This window comes from Dromiciops gliroides, chromosome 2, assembly GCF_019393635.1.
Source record: "Dromiciops gliroides isolate mDroGli1 chromosome 2, mDroGli1.pri, whole genome shotgun sequence".
NCBI classification, from domain to species: Eukaryota; Metazoa; Chordata; class Mammalia; order Microbiotheria; family Microbiotheriidae; genus Dromiciops; species Dromiciops gliroides.
In genome coordinates, this window is record NC_057862.1 from 279,964,207 (window position 1) to 279,985,148 (window position 20,942).

A 20,942-nucleotide genomic window follows, 5' to 3' on the forward strand; every position below is an offset into this window, starting at 1 on the left:
AGGCCTGGGGCAGCTGGGCAGCTGGGCAGCTAGGCTTGACTGCTCCGGAGCCTCACTAGGCGCTCGTACGTGAACGCGCGAGGCCGCGCATTGGAAAAGGAGGGTGTAGATGGGGCGCGTGCACGGGCGCGCGGCTTTGGGGGTGGGGGGGCCGGGAGTAGAGGGGGAAGGGAAGGACCTCTGCCAGCCGGACACGGGCCGAGGATGGGGATGTGACGAGTGGTTCGCGGTGCATTGTGGGGATTCACACAGACACTGCCGACTGGTTCCAGTTCACACGGCGGCTGAGCCGAGATCGAGAGAGAGCGAGCGAGCGAGCGAGAGAGAGGAGAGAGAGAACGAGCGCGCGCGAGGGAGCGAGCGAGCGAGAGGGAGGTGGGGGGAAAGAGACCGGACGAGCGAGCGCGGAGAGAAAGAGCGAGAGCGGCCGAGGCAGGAGACATATTGCTGCTGCTGCTGCTGCCTGGGAGCCGCTCCGTAAGTGATCGGCGGGAGGGGGGGGGGCGGGGGGAGGGTCCGGTCTTTCCCGCTCCTCTGGGGCCGTGCGCTTGTTTGCTCGGGCAGCCGCCGCCGCCGCCGCCGTCCCCGGGGCTGGCGGGCTGCCCGGCAGAGCGCCCGGCTTTCCATTGAGAATTCTCGCTCCAGGCAGCCCGGGCCGCCCCGGATGGGATACATTGTGTCCCTCTCCGTCTGGCTTTGGGCGCGGGGTGGGGGTTGGGGGGGGAGGCTGCTCAGGGCCGGGGGTGGGGGTGGGGGGGAAACCTGCTCCAGCTGCGGAGAGAGCGAGAGAAAGGAAAGAAGGAAGGAAGATTTCGTTTGTTTCTCCCCCAATTCCCCCTCCCCCCTTTTTTTCCTTTAAAGAGGTCGCCTTGCTTTCTTTCCTTTCTTGCAAGCAAGCTTGCAAGGCCGACAGCTTCTTAATTTTTAAAAATAAACCCGGAAACCAACTTCCTTTGGAAGAAAAAAAAAAGCAAGCATCCTATCCCTGCCTCTGCCGCCGCCGCCGCCGCCGCTGCTGCTGCTGCCCTCCTCCTCCTCTCACCCGCCCCCACTCCCCTCCCGGGCCACGGAGCCGGCAGAGCCTCCTGGGGCTGTTCCCGCCCTTCGGGGAGCCCAAGCCGTTGGGGATGGGGCGGAACAGGGAGGGGTGGGTGGAAAGCCCAGTGCCTCCAGCTCCTGGAAGGGAAGGTGCAGAACCTGGAAAGAGGTGAAGAAAAGGACTCCTCCCATCCCCCCCTCTAATACCCCTCCCCACTCCTTGGCCAGGCCTGGACTGAGGGCGGTGTTTGGAAGTCTTGTGTTAAAGGTGCCTAAAGTTGTACTTGGAAGATGAGGCAGCGTCGGCGGCAACGTGGCGCCCCGGAGTTACGAGAATGGATGGGAGAGAGAAGGGGGTGTTCGGGAAGGAGGGGTGTTGCGAGCTCCCCAGAACAATACTGGCAGAGGGAGTGAGGGCAGAGAAGCAGGCCCTGGAAGGAAGGAGATGGATGTGCATGTGTGGGAATTGGAGCCTGGGCCATTCCAAGTCCTGTCATTAGTTCCCCCTCAGGCCCCCCGGGGGGAAGAAGCTGAGGAAGCTACCTTGGCAAGGGGCCCTCTTCAGTTGGGGCAAAGGATTAGACCGAGTTGACCCGGTTGGTACCCGAAGATGATGTCTGGACAAGCCTCTTCTCATTAGGGAACTGTGGGGATTTGGGGGACTCACCAGCACTCCATGTTCTTTAGTTTCCCGGTAGTTCTTCTGTTTACAGTTTATTTCCCGAAGGTAATTCCCGGAAGAGCATATTGGTGAAATGCTGGAATTGGAGTCCGAAGAACTGAGTTCTGTACCCAACTCTGTCAGACTGCCCTGTGTTATCTTGGGCACTATGGGTCTTGGTTTTCTCATCTATAAAATGAGGGGGACTCGACCTCTAAGGTCATTCCTGCTTCTAAATCTTTGATCCTTTGTAGGGTTGAGAAAGGATCGAAACTACAGACCTGCCTCCCTTGTCCTAGGAGTGGGGTGGGTGGAGGTTGGGAGGGATGTTTGAAATTGTATGTCATCTCACCTGACCTTCAGCACACCAAGTTTATCCCATTACTCTCTACATTACCTAAAATAAATTCAGACTACAAATGCATACAGAATTCTTACATACATGTTAAGAAACTGCTTTATTTCCAAAGAGACCAATTGGATCATGAAAAGCAAGTAAATCTTCAGTTGTAACACTTGCACTTATTGTGAAAAACTTGTAAGATTTTTATGATGCCATAAACGTCCTGTAAGACAAGAAAATTATAGGGTCATGCCAGTTTCCTTCCCTTTACTCTCATAGTTTGAGGTTTCCCAGTTCAAGGTGCTTCCTTCCCCTTTTTAAGACTAGGCTTTCTTTAAAGACCATTGGCTTTTGTGGAGCTGGTAGCACTCATTCACAGACTTGGAACTCACTTTTACCCCCAGTGGGGGTATTCACCCATTTGATTATGAAAGCAAGCACCTCTGATTTCCCAGAGTTGGCACCAACTCTTCTGTATACATCTAAAACAAGTTTAGTTTGTTATACCTCCTACATTTCATGTGAAAGTTAAAATTTTTCTCTATAAAAAAATGTTTACTGTTTTTTTTAAAAGGATTTTAAATTACACTTTTCTGTCTGCTTATCACAATGAGATAGTCAAATATTTCCACAGTTTCCGAAAATCTGGGTTTGTAGTTTTAATCGATTTTATAATAGTAATATCTAGCATTTATATAGCACTTTACTAATATTCTTATTTAATCCTTACAACAACCATATAAGGCAGGTGCCATTATTAGATCCATTTTAAGGATGAGGTAACCAAGGCCAAGAAGTTAAGTGACTTACCCAGGACTGCATAGCTACAATGTTCAAGGCAAGATTTGAACTGAGGTCTTTCTCATTCCAAGTCCAACGCCATCCATTGCACCACCTAGCTGACACAATTAGTGCTGGTATTGAAAGCTAACACAGTGCTGGAAATGAAGAGTAAAGGAAACATGAATTATATCAGGAAGAGGTTGGACATTGAGATATTTTATTTTCAGACCTCAGAAATTGTCCAATTTCTCTAAACACATACAGACCAAGAATTATGACTAACAAGCTCAGCGCAAATCAATACATGTGGCAACCAAAAAAACTGATTTCATCTTAGGATAGTCACAGTGCTTAGAACATGGGATACAGTGGTACGTTGGAAAGAGTGCTAGATTTGGAGTCAGTCACTGATCAATTTCTTCTTTCTTGGCCTCAGTTTTTTCCTCTATAAAATGAGAGGACCACCTCTGAAGGTCCCTCCAGCTCTCAATTTGGGATGCAGTGGTGCTCCCAGATGTTTTAAGTTTTAGTCAGACAGTATAGTTCTTTTGTTCATTTAGCTAGAATTTATTAAGTGCCTACTATGCTCCAGACACCAAGCAGTGGATAAAAAAACCAAATTTCATGACCTCGGGGAGCTTACATTCTCTTTTAGGATTATTTTTAGTGTTGAGTACTACATTTCAGGAAGGATATTGACAAGCTGGAGTGTCTAGAAAAGAGTGACTGGGATGATGAGGGTTCTTGAGGTTATGCTGTATGATAATCATTTGAAGGAAGAGGAATAAAAGACTTGTAAATGAGTGAACCAACAAGCATTTACTAAACACTTGCTTTTTTCCAGGCACTGCATATCCAAGGTCATGTGGCACAAAGGGACTATGTACAACCTAGGTCTTGACTCTAGTCGTATCTTTAATCTGCACGGCCTTGTAGCCTTCCCCTGGATGAGTGATGCAATACAACAAAGTCATGATTTTTAAAATAAAAATAATAAGGGGCAGCTAGGTGGTGCAGTAGATAGAGCACCGGCCCTGGAGTCAGGAGTACCTGAGTTCAAATCTGGCCTCAGACACTTAAGACTTACTAGCTGTGTGACCCTGGGCAAGTCACTTAACCCCAGTTGCCTCACTAAAAAAAAAAAATTGGAATAATAAAATAAAAATAATAATTGAAATGACTATAACCCCTTACATATATACAGTGCTTGGCATTGTATAGTTTTTGTGGTGTTTTCACTTATATTATCTCATTTAATCATTATGAGATCTATATAGGCAGAATGTCACAGGGTTGTTGGGGGGAAAGTATTTTATAAACTTTAAAAACACTATTAAATAGCATCATAGAGCATTTAGAGGGACATTGGAATCAAGCCTTCTCTTATTTTATAGATGAGGATCTTGGGAGAGAGCTGAGAGTTTGTGACCAGCCCATGGTTAACTTAGCTAGTGTCCGAGGTAGGATTTGAATGAAGCTCTTCCTGTCTCCAAGCCCAATGCTCTACCTGCTGCACCATGCAGCTGCCCTAATTATGAGTAATAGGTAATGACTTCGAGATAGTAGTCATTCTTTTAAAAAAGAGAGGGAAGGGTGCAGCTAGGTGGCGCAGTGGATAAGGCACCAGCCCTGGATTCATGAGGACCTAAGTTCAAATCCAGTCTCAGACACTTGACACTTACTAGCTGTGTGACCCATGGCAAGTCACAACCTTCATTGCCCCACCAAAAAAAAAAAGAGAGAGAGAGAGAGGGAAAGGGAGATCTAGGGGATTTAGTTGGACTTCAAGCTCAGCATGTGTCAACTGTGATACAGTTGCCAGCAAGTGAAAATGAATCTTAGGTTGCATTAAAAGAGAGGACTCCCTCGTGAGGTGAGAGTTCTTGTGTAGCTCACATGTAGAGCATTGTCTTCAGTTCTGGGTGCCTAGTTTTAGGAAAGACCTAGAGAAGGTCTGGAGGAATGGCAACCTGGATGGTTGGAGGGTCCTCAGAACATGCTGTATGAGAAGTTAAAGGTAATGGGGAGAAGAGAAGACTTCAGGGCAAATATAATAGTTGTCTTCCAGTATTGGCTGGGCTGTCATGTGGAAGATGCATAGTTAAGCTTGGGCCCGAATAAGCAGAACTAGGGGTAGTGGGTAGAAATTATAGAGACAGGCTTTGACTCCATGAGAGTAAAAACTTCTAAAAATTAGAGCTGGCTTCATGTGTATTTATTGAATTTCCCCCTCCCTATAGGTTTCTAGGCAAAGGTTGGATGCCCACTTGTGGGAATGTTGTGCAGGGGATTCTTGTACAGCTATGAAATGGACTAAATGGTTTCTAACCTCTAACTTTGAATAATGCATCAATTAGACTTCAGCACATAAATACACTCAAACTTTGTGACATCTCCTATTTTAGCAAAACTGATAGGAATTGCTTTATAGTATGCTCACTTAATTATACATTAGGAGGCCCAAAATAATAGGGAATTTTGAAATATTATTTCAAGGGAGTCTACAAAAACCTTACTTTGGACAACTCATAACAAGACTAGTTCATTTTTTTACCTCTGTCACTGCCATCAAGCAGTTGCTTTACTTACAAAAGCCAAAAGGAAAACCCCCAAATAACCCCCAACAACAGCCTGACTGCTTCTGACATCATTGCAGCTGCCTCAGGAGATTGTTCATCTGTTGTTTTACTGATCTAGGGCTGATGGCCAGAGAAAGACAGCTGTGGGGATTGCATGGTAACCTTCTGTGTCTCTTAGTTCAAAAGGATTCTCCGAAACCCTGAAAGAAAGGGGGTTATGGTGACCCAAGTATTTTCCCCACTTCTGTGTTCTGCCTGGGTTCATCCCAGTTCACTGAGGCTCTTTAGTACGGTGAATTGGTAATAGATCTGGAGTTGGAGGACCTGGGTTCAAATCCCAGCTTTGCCACTTGGATCTGTATGCTTTTGGACAAATCACTTCACTTCTCTGTGCCTCAGTTTCCAGATGAGCAAAATGAGAGGTTTGGACTATATAACCTTTGAGGTATCTTCCAGCTTGTGGTTCCAAGAATGTCTGCAAACCATTGTTTCCTCTATATAATTCCACAAGTTTATGCTCTCTTGGCTGATAATTAGAAGAAAGTTCACTGTTCTGTGGGAATGGCTTATGAGAATCATTTAGCAGTCAAGAACCTTGGAAATATATTATTGTTTGGGAATGTTTTTCACAGAACCACTTCACTGGCCCTGGGTGCTTTTATTTGATGGGTTTCCATTAGTGTAGATGTTTTCCATTTTTTATTGGGACACACCCTTCCCAAATGGAAGGAGCTTGTGGACTGGGCATGGGGTGAGGAAATCACTTTGTCAATCAGGCCTGTGCCTTCATTCAGTGAAACAGACACTTCATGTATAAGGCATTGTGCTTGGGTCTGGGAATATAGACCTTACAATCTCACAGGGAGGGGATGGGAAATGATAATACATGGCTATGACCCCAGGGATAATAGACAAGGTGATATCTGAAGTCAACTTGGGACTTGAAATAAAATGGGGACTTTAAAAAATGGAGCTGAGGGGAGGGAGGATTCTATTCTAGCCATTAGGGATGATGTGTGTAAAGATGGGGAAGGGCAGAAATAGCATGGGTAAAAGAGTAGTCTTGTTCAGCGAGATTATAGACTGTGAAGGGAGTCATATTTGCTCAGGTTGGAAAGTTAGTTTGAAGGAAGTCTTAAAATGCCAGGTTCAGAACTTTATACTTCAATCAGTAGGCAATGGGGAGTCCCTAAAGATTTTCAGGTAGAGAAATGTCATGATCAGAGTAATTCAAAAGGAAGATAACTTGGCTGACAGTATGGAGAATGTAGCCTAGAGTCAACAGAACTAGTTATGAAGCTATTTGGGAGTCTAAGGGGGTTTCTGAATTGGGATGGTTGTAATGAGAATGGAAATGAGGACAAGGGGAATTTTTGTTTTCCTTATTGGGTATTAACATTTGAAGAAAATTCTTTTAATCAAGTAAACATGGCGTTATCTTCTCTGTAAGAGCAGCTAGGTGGCACAATGGACAGAGCACTGGCCCAGAAGTTGGGAGTGCCTGAGTTAAAATTTCACCACATATACTTATTGTGTGACCCTAGGCATGTCACTTAACCCCAATTGCCTTAAAACACCTGGGGCCATTTCCAATGTATATCTTGCTACTGGACCCAGATGGCTCTGGAGAAGAGAGTGAGGTTGGTGACCTTATACAGCCCTCCCACACTTCAATTCAGTGCAAGTCATGACATCACCCTGATGTCATGGTCTTTGAGAATGAAGGACAAATAACAATCCTCTATGTAGTAGATTTTCCAAGGCAAATTTAAGCTCCCTATCAGTTGGCTGATGCTCAGGTGCACACTAGATTAGTTTTAAGCCCTAAATAAACAAATAAGGAAGAAAAATAAGAGGCAAAAGCTATAGTATTCCAAAGCACAAAATAACTGGGTTTTTCACCTGCAGCACTTCATGGCTTGCTTCCAAAGGATTGTGGAGAATTGACTGTAGGATACTTATCTAGTGCAACATACTTTCAAGGAAGTGTGTGCATGAATGGGGACAGATGGCATTCTTGATTGGCTGGAAAACTAGAGCAGGCCCCTATTTTAAACCAATCAGAGTGACACTTTTTAACCTCAGCCCATTGAGTGATGGTTATTGTACTGTATCCCATGTCTCTTGGGAGTGACAACAGTGACACGGTTAATCATTTTGTATGATGGGAATAAATGGAAGGGAATGTTGTAACAGGATTAGTGTCTCATGCTCCTGAATTAAGTGTCTCAGATTGGCCTTGGTGATTGAAGTTGATGGGAGGGTGACAAATGCTTGTGTAGAAAGTGGGCATTTATCCAACTCCATGAGATCATTATCCTGTGACAACATGGCTTTGATCTGAGCACTAATCTTACAGAATCTGTCATCCTTATAGTAGGATGTAATTACCTTTAAATAGCTGTCACCAATCAAACTAATCAATACTTTTATTTATGGTAAATGTGCAAGTATTAATTATTTAGCTAATAAAAAACTTTATAATATATCTCTAAGCCATTTTGTTATTGTCTTGATTATTAGCTCCTTGCTACTTGGTTTTTAGGTCTGTCTAATAATGGAGTTAAATTATGAAGTCTGAAAAACCCCTTTATTTGGCTTGCTGCAAGGAAAACTTTTAAAAGATGTGCAGAGGTGCTTTTTTGGAGATGTCTTTAGGGCATCTTTTTATTTCCTACATTGCTGGAGAATCAGGATATTGGGGTTCTATTCTGGCTAAGCTATCCACTGTCTAACCTTAGATTAGTTTCTTAGCTTATCAGCCTTAGTTTCATGAATTGTAACAGATGAAACAATAATAATCTTTGGTCTATTCATCTTTCTTACAAGTATATAAGAAGGGTATGTGAATGAGGCACTTTGAACTCCTTGAAGGAAAGTTGCTATGTACTTTAGAAGTGGAATTGCTATTAATGGATTCTAGCGTGAGCTTGAGTGGCATTTCTCATAATGCTGTCCTGAAAAAATCACACTGGTAAGTATTCCCAAAATTAGGAAGGGAAATCAGATGGAAGAGAGGCATAGATGATAATAATTGTAAAGTGTTTCACACAGTGCTTGACACATAGTAAGAGCTGTAGAAATGTTAGATGATAACAATAACAATGCCAACGACAACAATAATAATAAAGCACTGGGGCAGCTAGGTGGTGCAGTGGATAGAGCACCGGCCCTGGAGTCAGGAGTACCTGAGTTCAAATCCGACCTCAGACACTTAAAACTTAACAGCTGTGTGACCCTAGGCAAGTCACTTAACCCCAATTGCCTCACTAAAAAAAAAAAATTAAAAAAATTATAATAATAATAAAGCACTGCCTTCACAACAACCCTGTGAGGTATCCAATGCAAGCCCCAGCTCTGATAACTGATTACCTTAGTGACTTTGGACAAATGATTTAACTTTTCTAAGCCTCAGTTTCCTCATCCATAAAATGAGAGGATAGAACTAGAAGTTAATGCTTCAACCCTTCCAGCTATACATTTTATGATTTATGAGTCTATCAATAGGTATTTATTATGCTCTGCTTATGTGTCAGGCTTAGGGGAAACAAATAGAAAAGGGAGCCAATTCCTAACCCTCAAGGAACTATCAACCTACTAGAGGGATGCAGTGTGTTCACAGATATGTTTAAAATAAATATAAAGTGATAAATGCGGTCACAACTGAGGGACTCAGGACAGATTTCTTTAAGGAGGTGGCCCTTGGGCTGAGCTTTGGAAGGAGTCAAGAATTCTAAGAGGCTGAACATTCTAGACATGAGGAAAAATCCCTCCAAACAGGCAGTGCCCTGCAGAGGCCCAGGCACAGGAAGTCCTGTAAATATTCTATTTGAAAGATGAGAGGTTTAAGCAACTTTCAGGGTAATGTTGTGGTAAGTATTCTTGAACTTCCTACTGCCCTTGAAGATTTCCAAAGAGCTTTATTAACCTATTTGATCTTTACAAAACCCCTGTGAAGTAGGTGCTATTGTTAGCCCCATTTTACAGATGAGGAAACTGAGGCAGGGGTAAAATTATTTTCCTCAGTGTTACATATCTATTAAGTAGGTAGGAATCAATCTCAAGTGTTCCTGATTCTAAATCTAGAACTCTTTTCTTCATCACTCCAAGGTTGGCCACAAGGTGGTGGAATTTTTTTTTTTTAATAGCTTACTAACAACTCCTGAAGACATATTTCTCTACTAAGGTGCTGTGGCATAGTGGAAAGAGCATTGGATTTGTTGTCAGAGGACCTGGTTTCAAATCTCAGCTCTGCGGCCTCAGACACTTAACACTTACTAGCTGTGTGACCCTGGGCAAGTCACTTAACCCCAATTGCCTCACTTAAAGAAAAAAATCTCAGCTCTGCCACTTTCTTTTGTATACCTTTGAGCAAGTAATTTCATATCTCATCTGTAAATTGAGGGGATTGGATTCAAATATAGATAAGTTCCCTTCCAACTTGAAGTCTGATCTTCTGTACATATTAGTCTGTGATCAATGTTAGTGGAGGGAGTGCCCACATTCCTGAAATCATGGATCTTCTGAAGGTTTGAAATAAAAGGCATTTGTAAAGCTCCCACTGTGTGTCCAGTATCAAGTCAGTGATGCAGAGGACACAAAAGAAGACTTTTTCCCTCTGCGATTTCATGTTTCAGTTGGAGATACAATCAGCTGACAAGTATTTATTAAGGACCCACTCTATGCTAACCACTGTATTAGCTGCTAGGGGTAGTTATAAAGACAAAAATGAAATATTCTCTACCCTCAAGGAGCTTGCATTCTATCAGGAGAGATAACATATCTGTGTATATATAGCTATATGTGTGTATGTATATGTGTACATATGTATATACATATGTTATCTCTATATACTGGAGACATAAAAAACAGGGTACTGTGAAGTGGGGGAGGCACTTGCAGCTGGGGAATTCGGAAGAGTTTAATTTAGGAAGTGGTGCTTTAGCTGAGTTTTCAAAGAAACTAGAGATTCTAAGAGGTAGAGGTGAGATTTGCATCTGAAGCATAGGGTGAATAGCCAGGGCAAAAGCATGGAGACTGGAGATGGAATACCATGTATGAGGAACATTAAGGTCAGTTTGACTGGACCGTAGAGTGCACAAAGAGGAGTGATCTAAGATTAGACAGGTGGGGTGGAGCTAGGTTGTGAAGGGCTTTAAATGCCAAACTAAGAAGTTTACCCTTGATTCTAGAAGCAGTAAGGAATTCCAGTAGCAAAGGAGTGGCTTGGTCTAACCTGTCCTTTATGAAAATCAGGGATAGGGAGGAAGTAGGAGATGCCAGAGGCATGAAGAACAATTAGGCTATTACAGTAGTCCAGATGAGAGTTGAGGAGTGCATGAACTAGGATGGTGGCTAAGAGAACGATACAAGACTAGAATCCAGTGCTGGGGTGGCTGCTTTAGATTGCTATCCCAACAATAACTGGGATACAGAGTGGTCAAGGAAGGCTTCCTAGAGGAGGATGATTTGGAATAGGACTTCAAGGATGGGTAGGATTTGGAGAGAATGTGGGGAAAAGGAAGATATTAAGGTGAGAAGGAATAGCATGATAGAGTTAGGACTGAGACTGGTAAGTGGAGAAGTTGGATAGGTGGGCTAGGGACAAGTTATGGATAGCCTTGAAAGCTATGTAGTTCTACTGACTCCAGGGCTTGTTCTTCTGATGATGGGGTAATGTTTTTTCCTTTATATAAATCACATCATCTGATCTCAACAGCCTAGTATAGGTGGCAGAACATAGCTTATTTTCCCCATCTGATCCACAAGCATACTAATCCCAGCTCTGCCACCCTCTTAACTGTGTGACCTCATCTCCCTGGCCTTCATCTGTGAAATAAAGGGTTTGACATAAGGACCAGAGAAAGGGAGTGAGGAAGACTCATGACTAAGTCTGTATGGCTAGAAAGTGGCACAGCTGGGCCTGTCCTGTTCCAGTGTGTTTTCCTCCCTCGTGATTGGCAAGGGTTGGAGAGGAATGTCCACAATACCTTCTTATATGAGATATGCCTCTCAGGTTTCTAACTGTTCTGTGCTCAGTTAAGGTGAGTGATAATGTGTATATTAGAGCATTTTAGGGTTTTCAGAGCATTTTCCTTTGAGATAGTCCAGGTATTATTTTCCTCACTTTACAAATTAGGAAATGGAGGGTCAGAAAGTGTCGTATTTGTGGCTTTCTAAAACAACGGGGTGGTTTTCTGTAATTGATTCATGGGTAGGAAAAGATTAGGGTCTTTGCAAAATAAACTCCCAGCAAGGCTCCTCCCTCTCCTCTCCTCTTCTCTCCTCTCCTCTCTCTCTCCCACTCTCTTCCTCTCTTCCTCTCTTTTTTTATGGGGCAGTGAGGGTTAATTGACTTACCCAGGGTCATACAGCTAGTAAATGTCAAGTGTCTGAGGCCAGATTTGAACTCAGGTCCTCCTGAATCCAAGGCCTGTGCCTAGCAATGCTTTTTGTAAATGATCACTTTGTTAGAAACTTCTTCAGCTCCTCCATCTGACCAGGTGACAGAATAATAGTTGGGCCAGACATACAATGTCTATCACAGTAACCTAATGTCCAATCACTTTTCTAAACATAAAACAATTGATGGACATGTAGGAGGACAGAGAGGGCTCTAGGGTTATTCAAGTGGGAAAGGGATAGAGTTGTATGTACTTTGCATAAAAATGAGTCTAAGAAAAGCATATATTTTCAGTTTGGAGTAGAGAGATAAACTAGGATCATCAGATTTTAAGTACCTTTAAGTACTTATCTGGGGCAAGGCTTCTTAACCTGAGGTCCATGAACTAGTTGGAGTTTTTTTGTTTGTTTGTTTGGTTTGGTTTGGTTTGGTTTTCTTTCTTTTTTTTTCTTTTCAGGGCAGTGAGGGTTAAGTGACTTGCCCAGGGTCACGCAGCTAGTTAAGTGTCAAGTGTCTGGGGTCAGATTTGAACTCAGGTCCTCCTGACTCCAGAGCTGGTGCTTTATCCACTGTGCTACCTAGCTGCCCCTGGTTTGTTTGTTTTGGTGAAGATAATTGAGGTTAAGTGCCTTGCCCAGGGTCACACAGCTAGTAAAAGTGTCAAGTGTCTGAGGCTGGATTTTTTTTTTTTTTTGGTAGGGCAGTGGGGGTTAAATGACTTGCCCGGGGTCACACAGCTAGTAAATGCCAAGTGTGAGGTCAAATTTGAACTCAGGTACTCCTGAATCCAGGGCCGGTGCTTTATCGACCCCTACTGCCCCCATGAACTATTTTTTAATATATTTTGATAGCTATGTTTGAAAATCATTTATTTCTTTTGTCAAGCTACATATTTTACTTTATTCATTTAAAAACATCATTTAAGAATGGGGATCATGGCACAAAAAAAGGTTAAGAATCTCCGATCCAGTGCAATCCCCTCATTTAAGAGATGAGGAAAGAAGTGCAGAGAAATGAGTTGTTCAAGATGTCAGAGGTAACAGAGCCAAAACTCAGACTCAGATCTTCTGACCCCAAATGCTGAGGCTTGAATGCTAGACTTGTAATTAAGAAGACTGGAGTCAGAGGAGCTGGAGTCTGGTATCTTGTATACATTCTCTGTAGGCGCTTGTTTTCCATAGGCACTTAGCTCTCATCAGTCATAGCTGGACCGAAACCATATTGCCCAGCCTGGTAGCATTCATGCTTCTACAGAGCTATTTGGGGAAGCTTCCCTGTGGTTGTTTGACACTTTCATCAAGCATAATGTCAGTGTGTGTTTAAATCATTCTCAAAGAGAAGAGTACATATATAGGATGTATATTCTGGGTACTCTTCCACAATGACTAATCAATAATTATATATTAAGTACCTACTATGTGTCAGGAACTGTGCTAGGCACTGGATATACAAATACAAAAAAAGAACAATTCTTTTCCTCCCGGAGCTTAGGGTCTATCAGAGGAAAATAATTGTTGTTTGTCCTTCTAAGAGAACCATGGCAGATGTCATGACTGGCACTGAATTTCATTTAAGTTAGGGAGGGCTGTGCAAAGTCACCAACCTCACTCTCTCCTCACTAACAAGATATACATCAGGACAACTAGAGATGACGTGAAATGTTTAAGGCGATTGGGGTTAAGTGACTTGCCCAGGGTCACACAGCTAGTAAGTGACTGAGGTAACATTTGCACTCAGGTCCTTCCAACTTCAGGGCATTTATCCACTGCACCACCTAGCTGCCAAAAGGAAATAATATATGTTCATAATTATATACAGAATCCATACCAAATAAATACAACGTAATTTCTGGCAGAGAGGGCACTAGTTGGTGGTAAAGGACTAGTGATTTAAATGCAGAGGGTCGGATAATCTTAGAGCTAGAAGGAACCTTAGATACCAATCAGCCTTCTGATTTTACCACAGGATAGATAGAATCCAGAGAAGGGAAGGGATCTGTATAAGGTCACACAGCAATTTAACCTTGGAGAAAAAAAAGAAAATATGCATAAAAAAGGCATTAAATATAGAAAGGTGAAAACACTGCCTTTATTAGTGTCTCAGTGTAAAGGGAAATATTTAAAAATCTGATCTAGAAACTTATTCTAGAGGCTTTACTGTGAAACATGACCATAGAGGAAGGGTATTTGATTCTGTGTGGCTGACATGGCATGCTGGTAAGACAGATGCCTTCTCCAGTTTGGAATGAAATGAGTATAAAGTGGATTAAGCATGAAAAATAACCTTGAAATGCTGTTTTTGTTTATACTATGCAAGGACTTAAAAGGTTGCTGTATCAGTCAGTTGTTCTATACTAAACATGGGTGCCTTTGCCAGTTTGAGGAAGCCTATGTACCCCTTCTCAGAATGTTCTTAATTAAGGTACATAGAGTCACAAAGGAAACCAGTTACATAGTGAAGTAAAATTATCAAAAGTTTGGGGTTTTTTTGTTTGTTTGTTTTTTTAATTCACAGACCTTAGGTTAGCACTTCATTTGATATGAAGTCAGAAGAGCTTTCCTCCCTAGATTGATTGCTGGTTTGGTGTCCCAGAAGCTCAGCTTCAGGGAAGGATGTTAGGCTGAAGAGTGAGCAAGCAAATCAGAAAGATAATGTCTCTGCATCCAAGAAGGAGAGGAGTTAGCACTGAATCTCATTCATGACAAGGGGGTGCTTCATTATCATAATCCAACCCCTTTAAGCCGTACAACCAGGCCTCCCCTGGGGATGAGTGGTCCATTTCTCTGAAACTCAGGTGTCTGGAATACAAAAATAAAAATCCCTAGTGCTGTTGTTGTTCATCTATAATTATGAGGACCATAGTTTCTGAACCCCAAATTGAGACATGTCTCAAAAAGGCTATTTCATTTGCAGAGCCTTATTTGAAGTACATTTTATTTTACTGAAATTGCAAATGTACTTGAAAATCCTGGAAGACAAAATGTTCACTGTCTTGCCTCACAGAACTGGGGCCTAAATTTTGAACATCTTAACTCTATATCTTATACATTTAGCTAGTTTGGAACTGTTGGCAAGAATTACTCACACAGAGATGAAAACGTTTATGCAATTTTTAAAAATTCTAATTTCTCAAAGTCTCAAATATATGACTATAATAGACCAGCCTTTGTTCTGGCCCACACACCTCTACTTTGCCATATATTGGGCTTGAGAGGCAGTTTGGCTCCTCCCTAGGCCAGGTGTAAGTGGAAAGTCGGGGCTATTCAGTTTTTCAGGGCAAGCTGCTGGAATCAGGTCCTGTGAATGTCTGAGTGCAGAATGGGACAAAGAACTTTCATTCTATGGAACAAGAAGTACTTCAGAGCGTGTCAAGCACAGAAGTCTTATTGTTCCTCTCCTGAACAGAGGTCATACTCTCCTCTAGCTGTAATTAGCCAAAAGCCACTGAAGGCAGCTTTGACTCACTGTTTAAGGTGGGCTATGCCCACGGTGGTTGTTGAAGGGTGTTATGAGCTAAAGTCAAATGTTCAAATAAAGAGCTGAACTGATTTCAGGAAATATTGATCACTTTTCCATATGCTTCTGTTTAAAAGACAAAAATACTCACCCATTTTAAAAATGACTAGAGCAGGGCATGACTTTGATATCCATAGACTCAATGGAAATTTCTATTTTAGCTTATGGTTCTAAGAAATATTTGCAGTAACACTACACAGAAGGTAGCAAAATGTTTATTCAGAACCAAGTTAGGATCTTTAAGACAAATATGAACCACACATTTCCTCCTTTTAGTGGGTAGAGGTACCTGTAAGTAGGGAATATTTTTAAGTCACATTCATTCATTCAACAAACATTTTAATTAAGCATTTTATACAGCAGCCTTGTGAGGTTGGTGGCCAAAGTTGCAACCCTGCATTGTACTATATTACCTTTGTGACTTATGTGCATTTAAATTTTCTGAAGCTCCTTTTACTCATTTCTAAAATGAGCACATTGGACTAGATTTCCAGAAGCTCTAAGTCCTCTGACCTGTCGCTGAAAGTACTGTTAGATGGTGGTGAAGATAGAAAGTTAACATAAGGTACAGTCCATCTAGACCTCATAGTATTGTAAAGGAATGAGATGCATTGCATCAATAGACACTAAATAGAACCTTTTTTTTTTTTTTTTTTTTGCAGTGCAATGAAGGTTAAGTGACTTGCCCAGGGTCACACAACTAGTACATGTCAAGTGTCTGAGGCTGGATTTGAATTCAGGTCCTCCTGAATCCAGGGCCAGTGCTTTATCCACTGCGCCACCTACCTGCCCTGAAACATTCTTAATAAAATAAGTAAGGCTTACAAGGACTAACTCTGACAATAAGCCCTGTTTCTGCTTTACCTAGCCTTTAGGAGACAGTTGACTCTTTGCCATCCTTTGGTGGATGGGTGGATAGATGTATTTTAAGGAATAAGGTCTCTCTTCCTTGGACAACTAGCTCTTTTGTTGATTCTGAACCAAGGTTTGAACTGTCTTAGCTCCTGTCAGATTTATCTGTCACAGAGCTGATTTTTCTAAGAATTAATCTTACTGACATTTGAACCATGTCTCTCAAGGGACATTGCAGCCCCAAGGGGGAAGAATGAAACAGTAAGACAGATATGTTGCGTCATTGGAAAATGCCTGATGCATTGAATAGAGTGTACCTGGTGGTGCCGTTTTTGAGACTGTAATTAGTGTTTTTATAAACAACAATATTTCTCTGGCCTTCAATGAGTTGAACTAACTTCATAGAGACCAGGCCCTCTGAATTGATGACTGAGGCCTTATTTAATGATGTTAGCTCCATTTCACAGATTAAGAAACTGGGCAGATATAAAGATTCTGTTAGCTGCCAAGAGCCAGTTAGTGATTCCGCTAGAAATTGGTATTCTATTGGAAGCAGCTAGGTGGCTCAGTGGATAAAGCACTGGCCCAGGATTCAGGAGGACCTGAGTTCAGATCCGACCTCAGACACTTGACACTGACTAGCTGTGTGACCCTGGGCAAGTCACTTAACCCTTACTGCCCCACAAAAAAAGAAAGAAAGAAAAAAGAAATTGGTATTCTATGGTATAGGGGAAAGAATGTTGGATTTCAAATTGGAAGACCTAGAGTCTAGTCTTGGGTCAGCTATTTACCAGTTATGTAGATGAATCACTCTCTGAGTTTCAATTTTCTCATTTGTCAAATGGAAAAATAGTATTTTCTCAAAGGATTATTTTGAGGAAAATATTCTGTGAATTGTAAAGTGAACAACTTATATTGACACCTATTTCATTGTTCCATCACACTTCACATGAATAAAAAACCTGAGACAGAGTTTCTGGGTAATTAATAATCAATTTATTAATTAGACTAGGTAATAATAAATTGATGGTCAGTGGTTTCTCTCAGTAACCAAAGACAAAACACATGGATACTGGAATCCTAATGTACTTTTGGAAAAGAGGAGTGCCCCTGACAGATGAAAATCAACCCTGATTGGTGAACAATTAATAAGAGGTGGGCTAAAAGTCTTCAGCTCCTCCTGCTGAGAACAAGGCTTTCATCTTGAGATTCAGCCACAATGGGCTTAATGCTTTGAGGCTGGAATTCATCTAAATCAGATTCTATTTATACTCTAACAGAAATAAGGTCTCTTAGTTGGGTGAGATCCTGCCCAAGATCTTGGAGCATGCTCTCCTAGGATTTGGGTAATCTCATCTTTTAGCCTTATTTTTCAGAGACTGACTGTCTGACCTCCAGGAACTGGTCCCTGATTGAGGACATAAAGAGCAAAAACCTTAATTCTATTTTAATAATTGGTCATTAATAGAATCAAAAAATCATTTCCTTTACACTGGTTCAGGGGACTAAGTGCTTTAAGAAAACTATTGTACAAAAGAAATGAGCCCTTTGGGAACATAGGATCGTAGATTTAGAGTTGAAAGAGCCTTAGTGCTTGCTTATCTGTTCCAACCCCCTCCTTTTACAGATGAGGAAACTGAGATTCACAGAGATAATGCACTTGTCCAGAATCGCATACCCACTAAGTTTCAGAAGTGGGATTTGAAGACATATCTTCCTGACTTCAAGTCTAGCATCCTATCTACTATACCGTGTTGCCTCAGGTTTCAGAGAATTTCAATTACGTTTATTCATTTAATAAGTACTTATTAAGGACCTACTGTATTTTGGGAAGTAGTCTAAGTGCATGCTAGGAATATAGAGACAAAAATGAAATCATTCCTATTCTCATGATAGCTTATATCCTATTCTCCAAGGTCACATAAGTAGTAAGTCAGGTCAGGATTTGAACCCAGTACTTTAGACTTCAAATTTAGCACTTTCCTCTGTACCACACTATGTCTATATGTACAGCAATATTAGCTGTCAATCTTGCTGCTTTCCCCCACTTTGCCTCCTCTCACTGGCTACCTGATTCCTCCATATCACCTTTAGCAGGTTAGAGGGGTGAAAGGACCTGACCACTTCTTCTCTCTGTCAGGCTAAGACCAAACTTAGCGAGTGTTTGGTAGAACCTAAAAGGCCAGGGTAACCATAAATTCCAAAATTAAGTTCCAAAGAAACTGAAAGTTAATTGCTCTTGCCACTTAGAACCATAAGCATTAAGTTAGTCATGGATTTTAAGATTCAGTTTCCATGCGGGTGAAGTAGCTTCAAAACATATATGGCCAACAAATAGATAAGCCCTACGTTTTCGTTCTGTGTAAATATAATGATTAAATATAAAACATAGAGAACCTAGCAAAGAAATCCAATTTTCTTTTTTAAGAAGATGGTATAGGGGCAGCTAGGTGGTGCAGTGGATAGAGCACCAGCCCTGGATTCAGGAGGACCTGAGTTCAAATCTAGCCTCAGACACTTGACACTTACTAGCTATGTGATCCTGGGCAAGTCACTTAACCCCAATTGCCTCACCAAAAAAAAAAAGGAAAAAAAAAAGAATACGGTATAAAAGCATTTACGGACAGTCACATCATTTTCATGGTGTTATTTAAATGAAATGGCAAATAAAGCAAATGGATGTCATAGTGTCAGACATGGAAAGTGGAATCATTTATTTAAAGGAGGAGGGGGTAAGTTCATTCCAAGAGAATAAAGAGGATTTAAGTGTTTTCAAGTCTATACAGAAGAACCAAATCCTCTGTCTTTCATTTGCCTTCAGTTAGGCAGATATGAGGTAGACTATTAGTCTATGTATGCATGTTCTGTTGCAGATGATCCCAGGACTGGAGTAGGTGATCTGATTGCTTTTTTCCTTTGCCTTTTTAGTGTGCTGTTTAACATCAAGGAAAATACAAGATGTCAAGCCGGGGTGGGAAGAAAAAGTCCACCAAAACCTCCCGGTCAGCAAAGGCTGGAGTCATCTTCCCTGTGGGGCGGATGTTGCGATACATTAAGAAAGGACACCCCAAGTACAGGATTGGGGTGGGTGCTCCAGTGTACATGGCTGCTGTTCTGGAATACCTGACTGGTGAGTCTCAACTCAACTTGAATGTGAAGTGGCCATCCAACAAGCGTTCACATGATATCTGCTATGTGCCCGACCTGGGACTTTATTGGGAGCAGGGGGCGGGGGGAAGACACAGGGAAGAAAAACAAAAAAGGTTCCAGACTTTATCCTCAAGAAGTTTACAGTGTGATAGGGAGACAGGACCTTATGCACAAAGAAACTGTCAGTGAATAAGACTTTTACATGTTTAAATGTGATATAAACTAAAGTTCAGGGAAAGGGGAGATCATTGTGGGCTGCAGAATTTAGAGAAGGCTTGCAGGAGGAGGGGAGCCTTGAGCTGAGTCTCCATGGATGGAGAGAACGTGGATTGGCACAGAAAAGAGGAGGGGGAGGGCGTTTCAGGCTGAGACAGTCTGAACAAAGCCATAGAGACAGGTATGAGTGGGGTGTGTTTGGAGGGCAGGCCATTTATGTAGAGTAGCAGGGGTGTGTTGGGATAGTTAGAAAGAATGTAATTCTGTGAACAACTATGATAAGCACCTTCTTTGTGTGAGACCCTGTACTACAGCCTGGGGATTCAAATGAAGAATGCAGTCTCTGTCCTCAAGGAGCTTTCTGTATGGATCTGGCATGTACAAAACAAGGATTGTACAAAGGAGGATGTGGTCACCACAGGAGAGCACCAGACAAAGTGACTGAAGAAAATTTGAGGAGGGATAGAAGAGTTGAGACTGGGGGAAGTAGGAGGTGTCTCTTTAGGGAAGAGGATTCCTCTAGAATCCCACTAGTAAAAATCAAACTCCGTAAGGTCAAGGATTGTTTCATTTCTGTCTTTTTTGTAATTTACATTTTTTTTTTGGTCTGGACCTGTGATTTCATTAGTGTGAGGAACTCGCAGATGAGCAACTGTTATACAACTGAATGTCTCAGAGATTGGACTTGGGAATGGAGAGGTTAAGTGACTTGTCCCAACTGAAATGTGTCAGAGGCAGAACTTCAACCCAGGTCTTTTAGATTCCAAGGCTATTGATCATATTTTGCACATAGTAGGAACTTAATATAAATGTTGATCGAATGTTTATTGAATTATTAGACTCAACAATATGGGGTTTAGCTTCTTCAAATCTAATACACCTAATTCGCATGGAGCCATGTTTTTATTGTCCCACTGGTACTTTCGGCATTTGGGAAATAAGAAGGAAAAACTGTCATATGCTAGTGCAAACCAACTCATATGTAAAGTGCTCAACAAGTAGTGGGTGAGACCCTCCAGAGAAAGATAACCTAGAGGAAAGAACAGTGGATTGGCGGTCAGGAATCACTCAGAGATTCAGCTCTTATCCAAAGCAGGAATCCCTTTGACTTTCCTTAAAAGGTGGTGATCCTGTCTGGTCAAATACATCCAGTGATAAGTAATCCACTACCTTTCAAGGCTGCCTATAATCTGAACTTCCATTTTCTCATCTATTAAATAGGGGCAATTAATTTTGCTTAGGGTAGAAGCAAACTAGCATAGCTGGGTGGAAGACTGCTTTGGGATCAAGAGGACCAGGGTTCCAGTCTCATCTTTGGCACATATTATCTATATGACTTTGGATAATAAGATGATAAGTTCCATATCAGGTACTGATTTGCAGTAATAAAGGGAATTAAGT

General features: G+C 41.9%; 1 protein-coding gene across 5 annotated transcripts in view; it reads left to right on the top strand.

Moving 5' to 3' along the window:
• Positions 1–326: 326 nt before the first annotated feature.
• Positions 327–20,942, top strand: part of LOC122740668 (core histone macro-H2A.1) — a 101,401-nt gene continuing 80,785 nt past the window's right edge. For all 5 annotated transcript variants that reach the window (XM_043983161.1, XM_043983165.1, XM_043983162.1 and 2 more), the window contains exons 1-2: positions 327–477; positions 19,104–19,305. In XM_043983161.1, the coding sequence (XP_043839096.1) occupies positions 19,134–19,305 (172 nt within the window). In that variant the 5' untranslated portion in view covers positions 327–477; positions 19,104–19,133. The remainder of the gene's footprint in view (positions 478–19,103; positions 19,306–20,942) is intronic.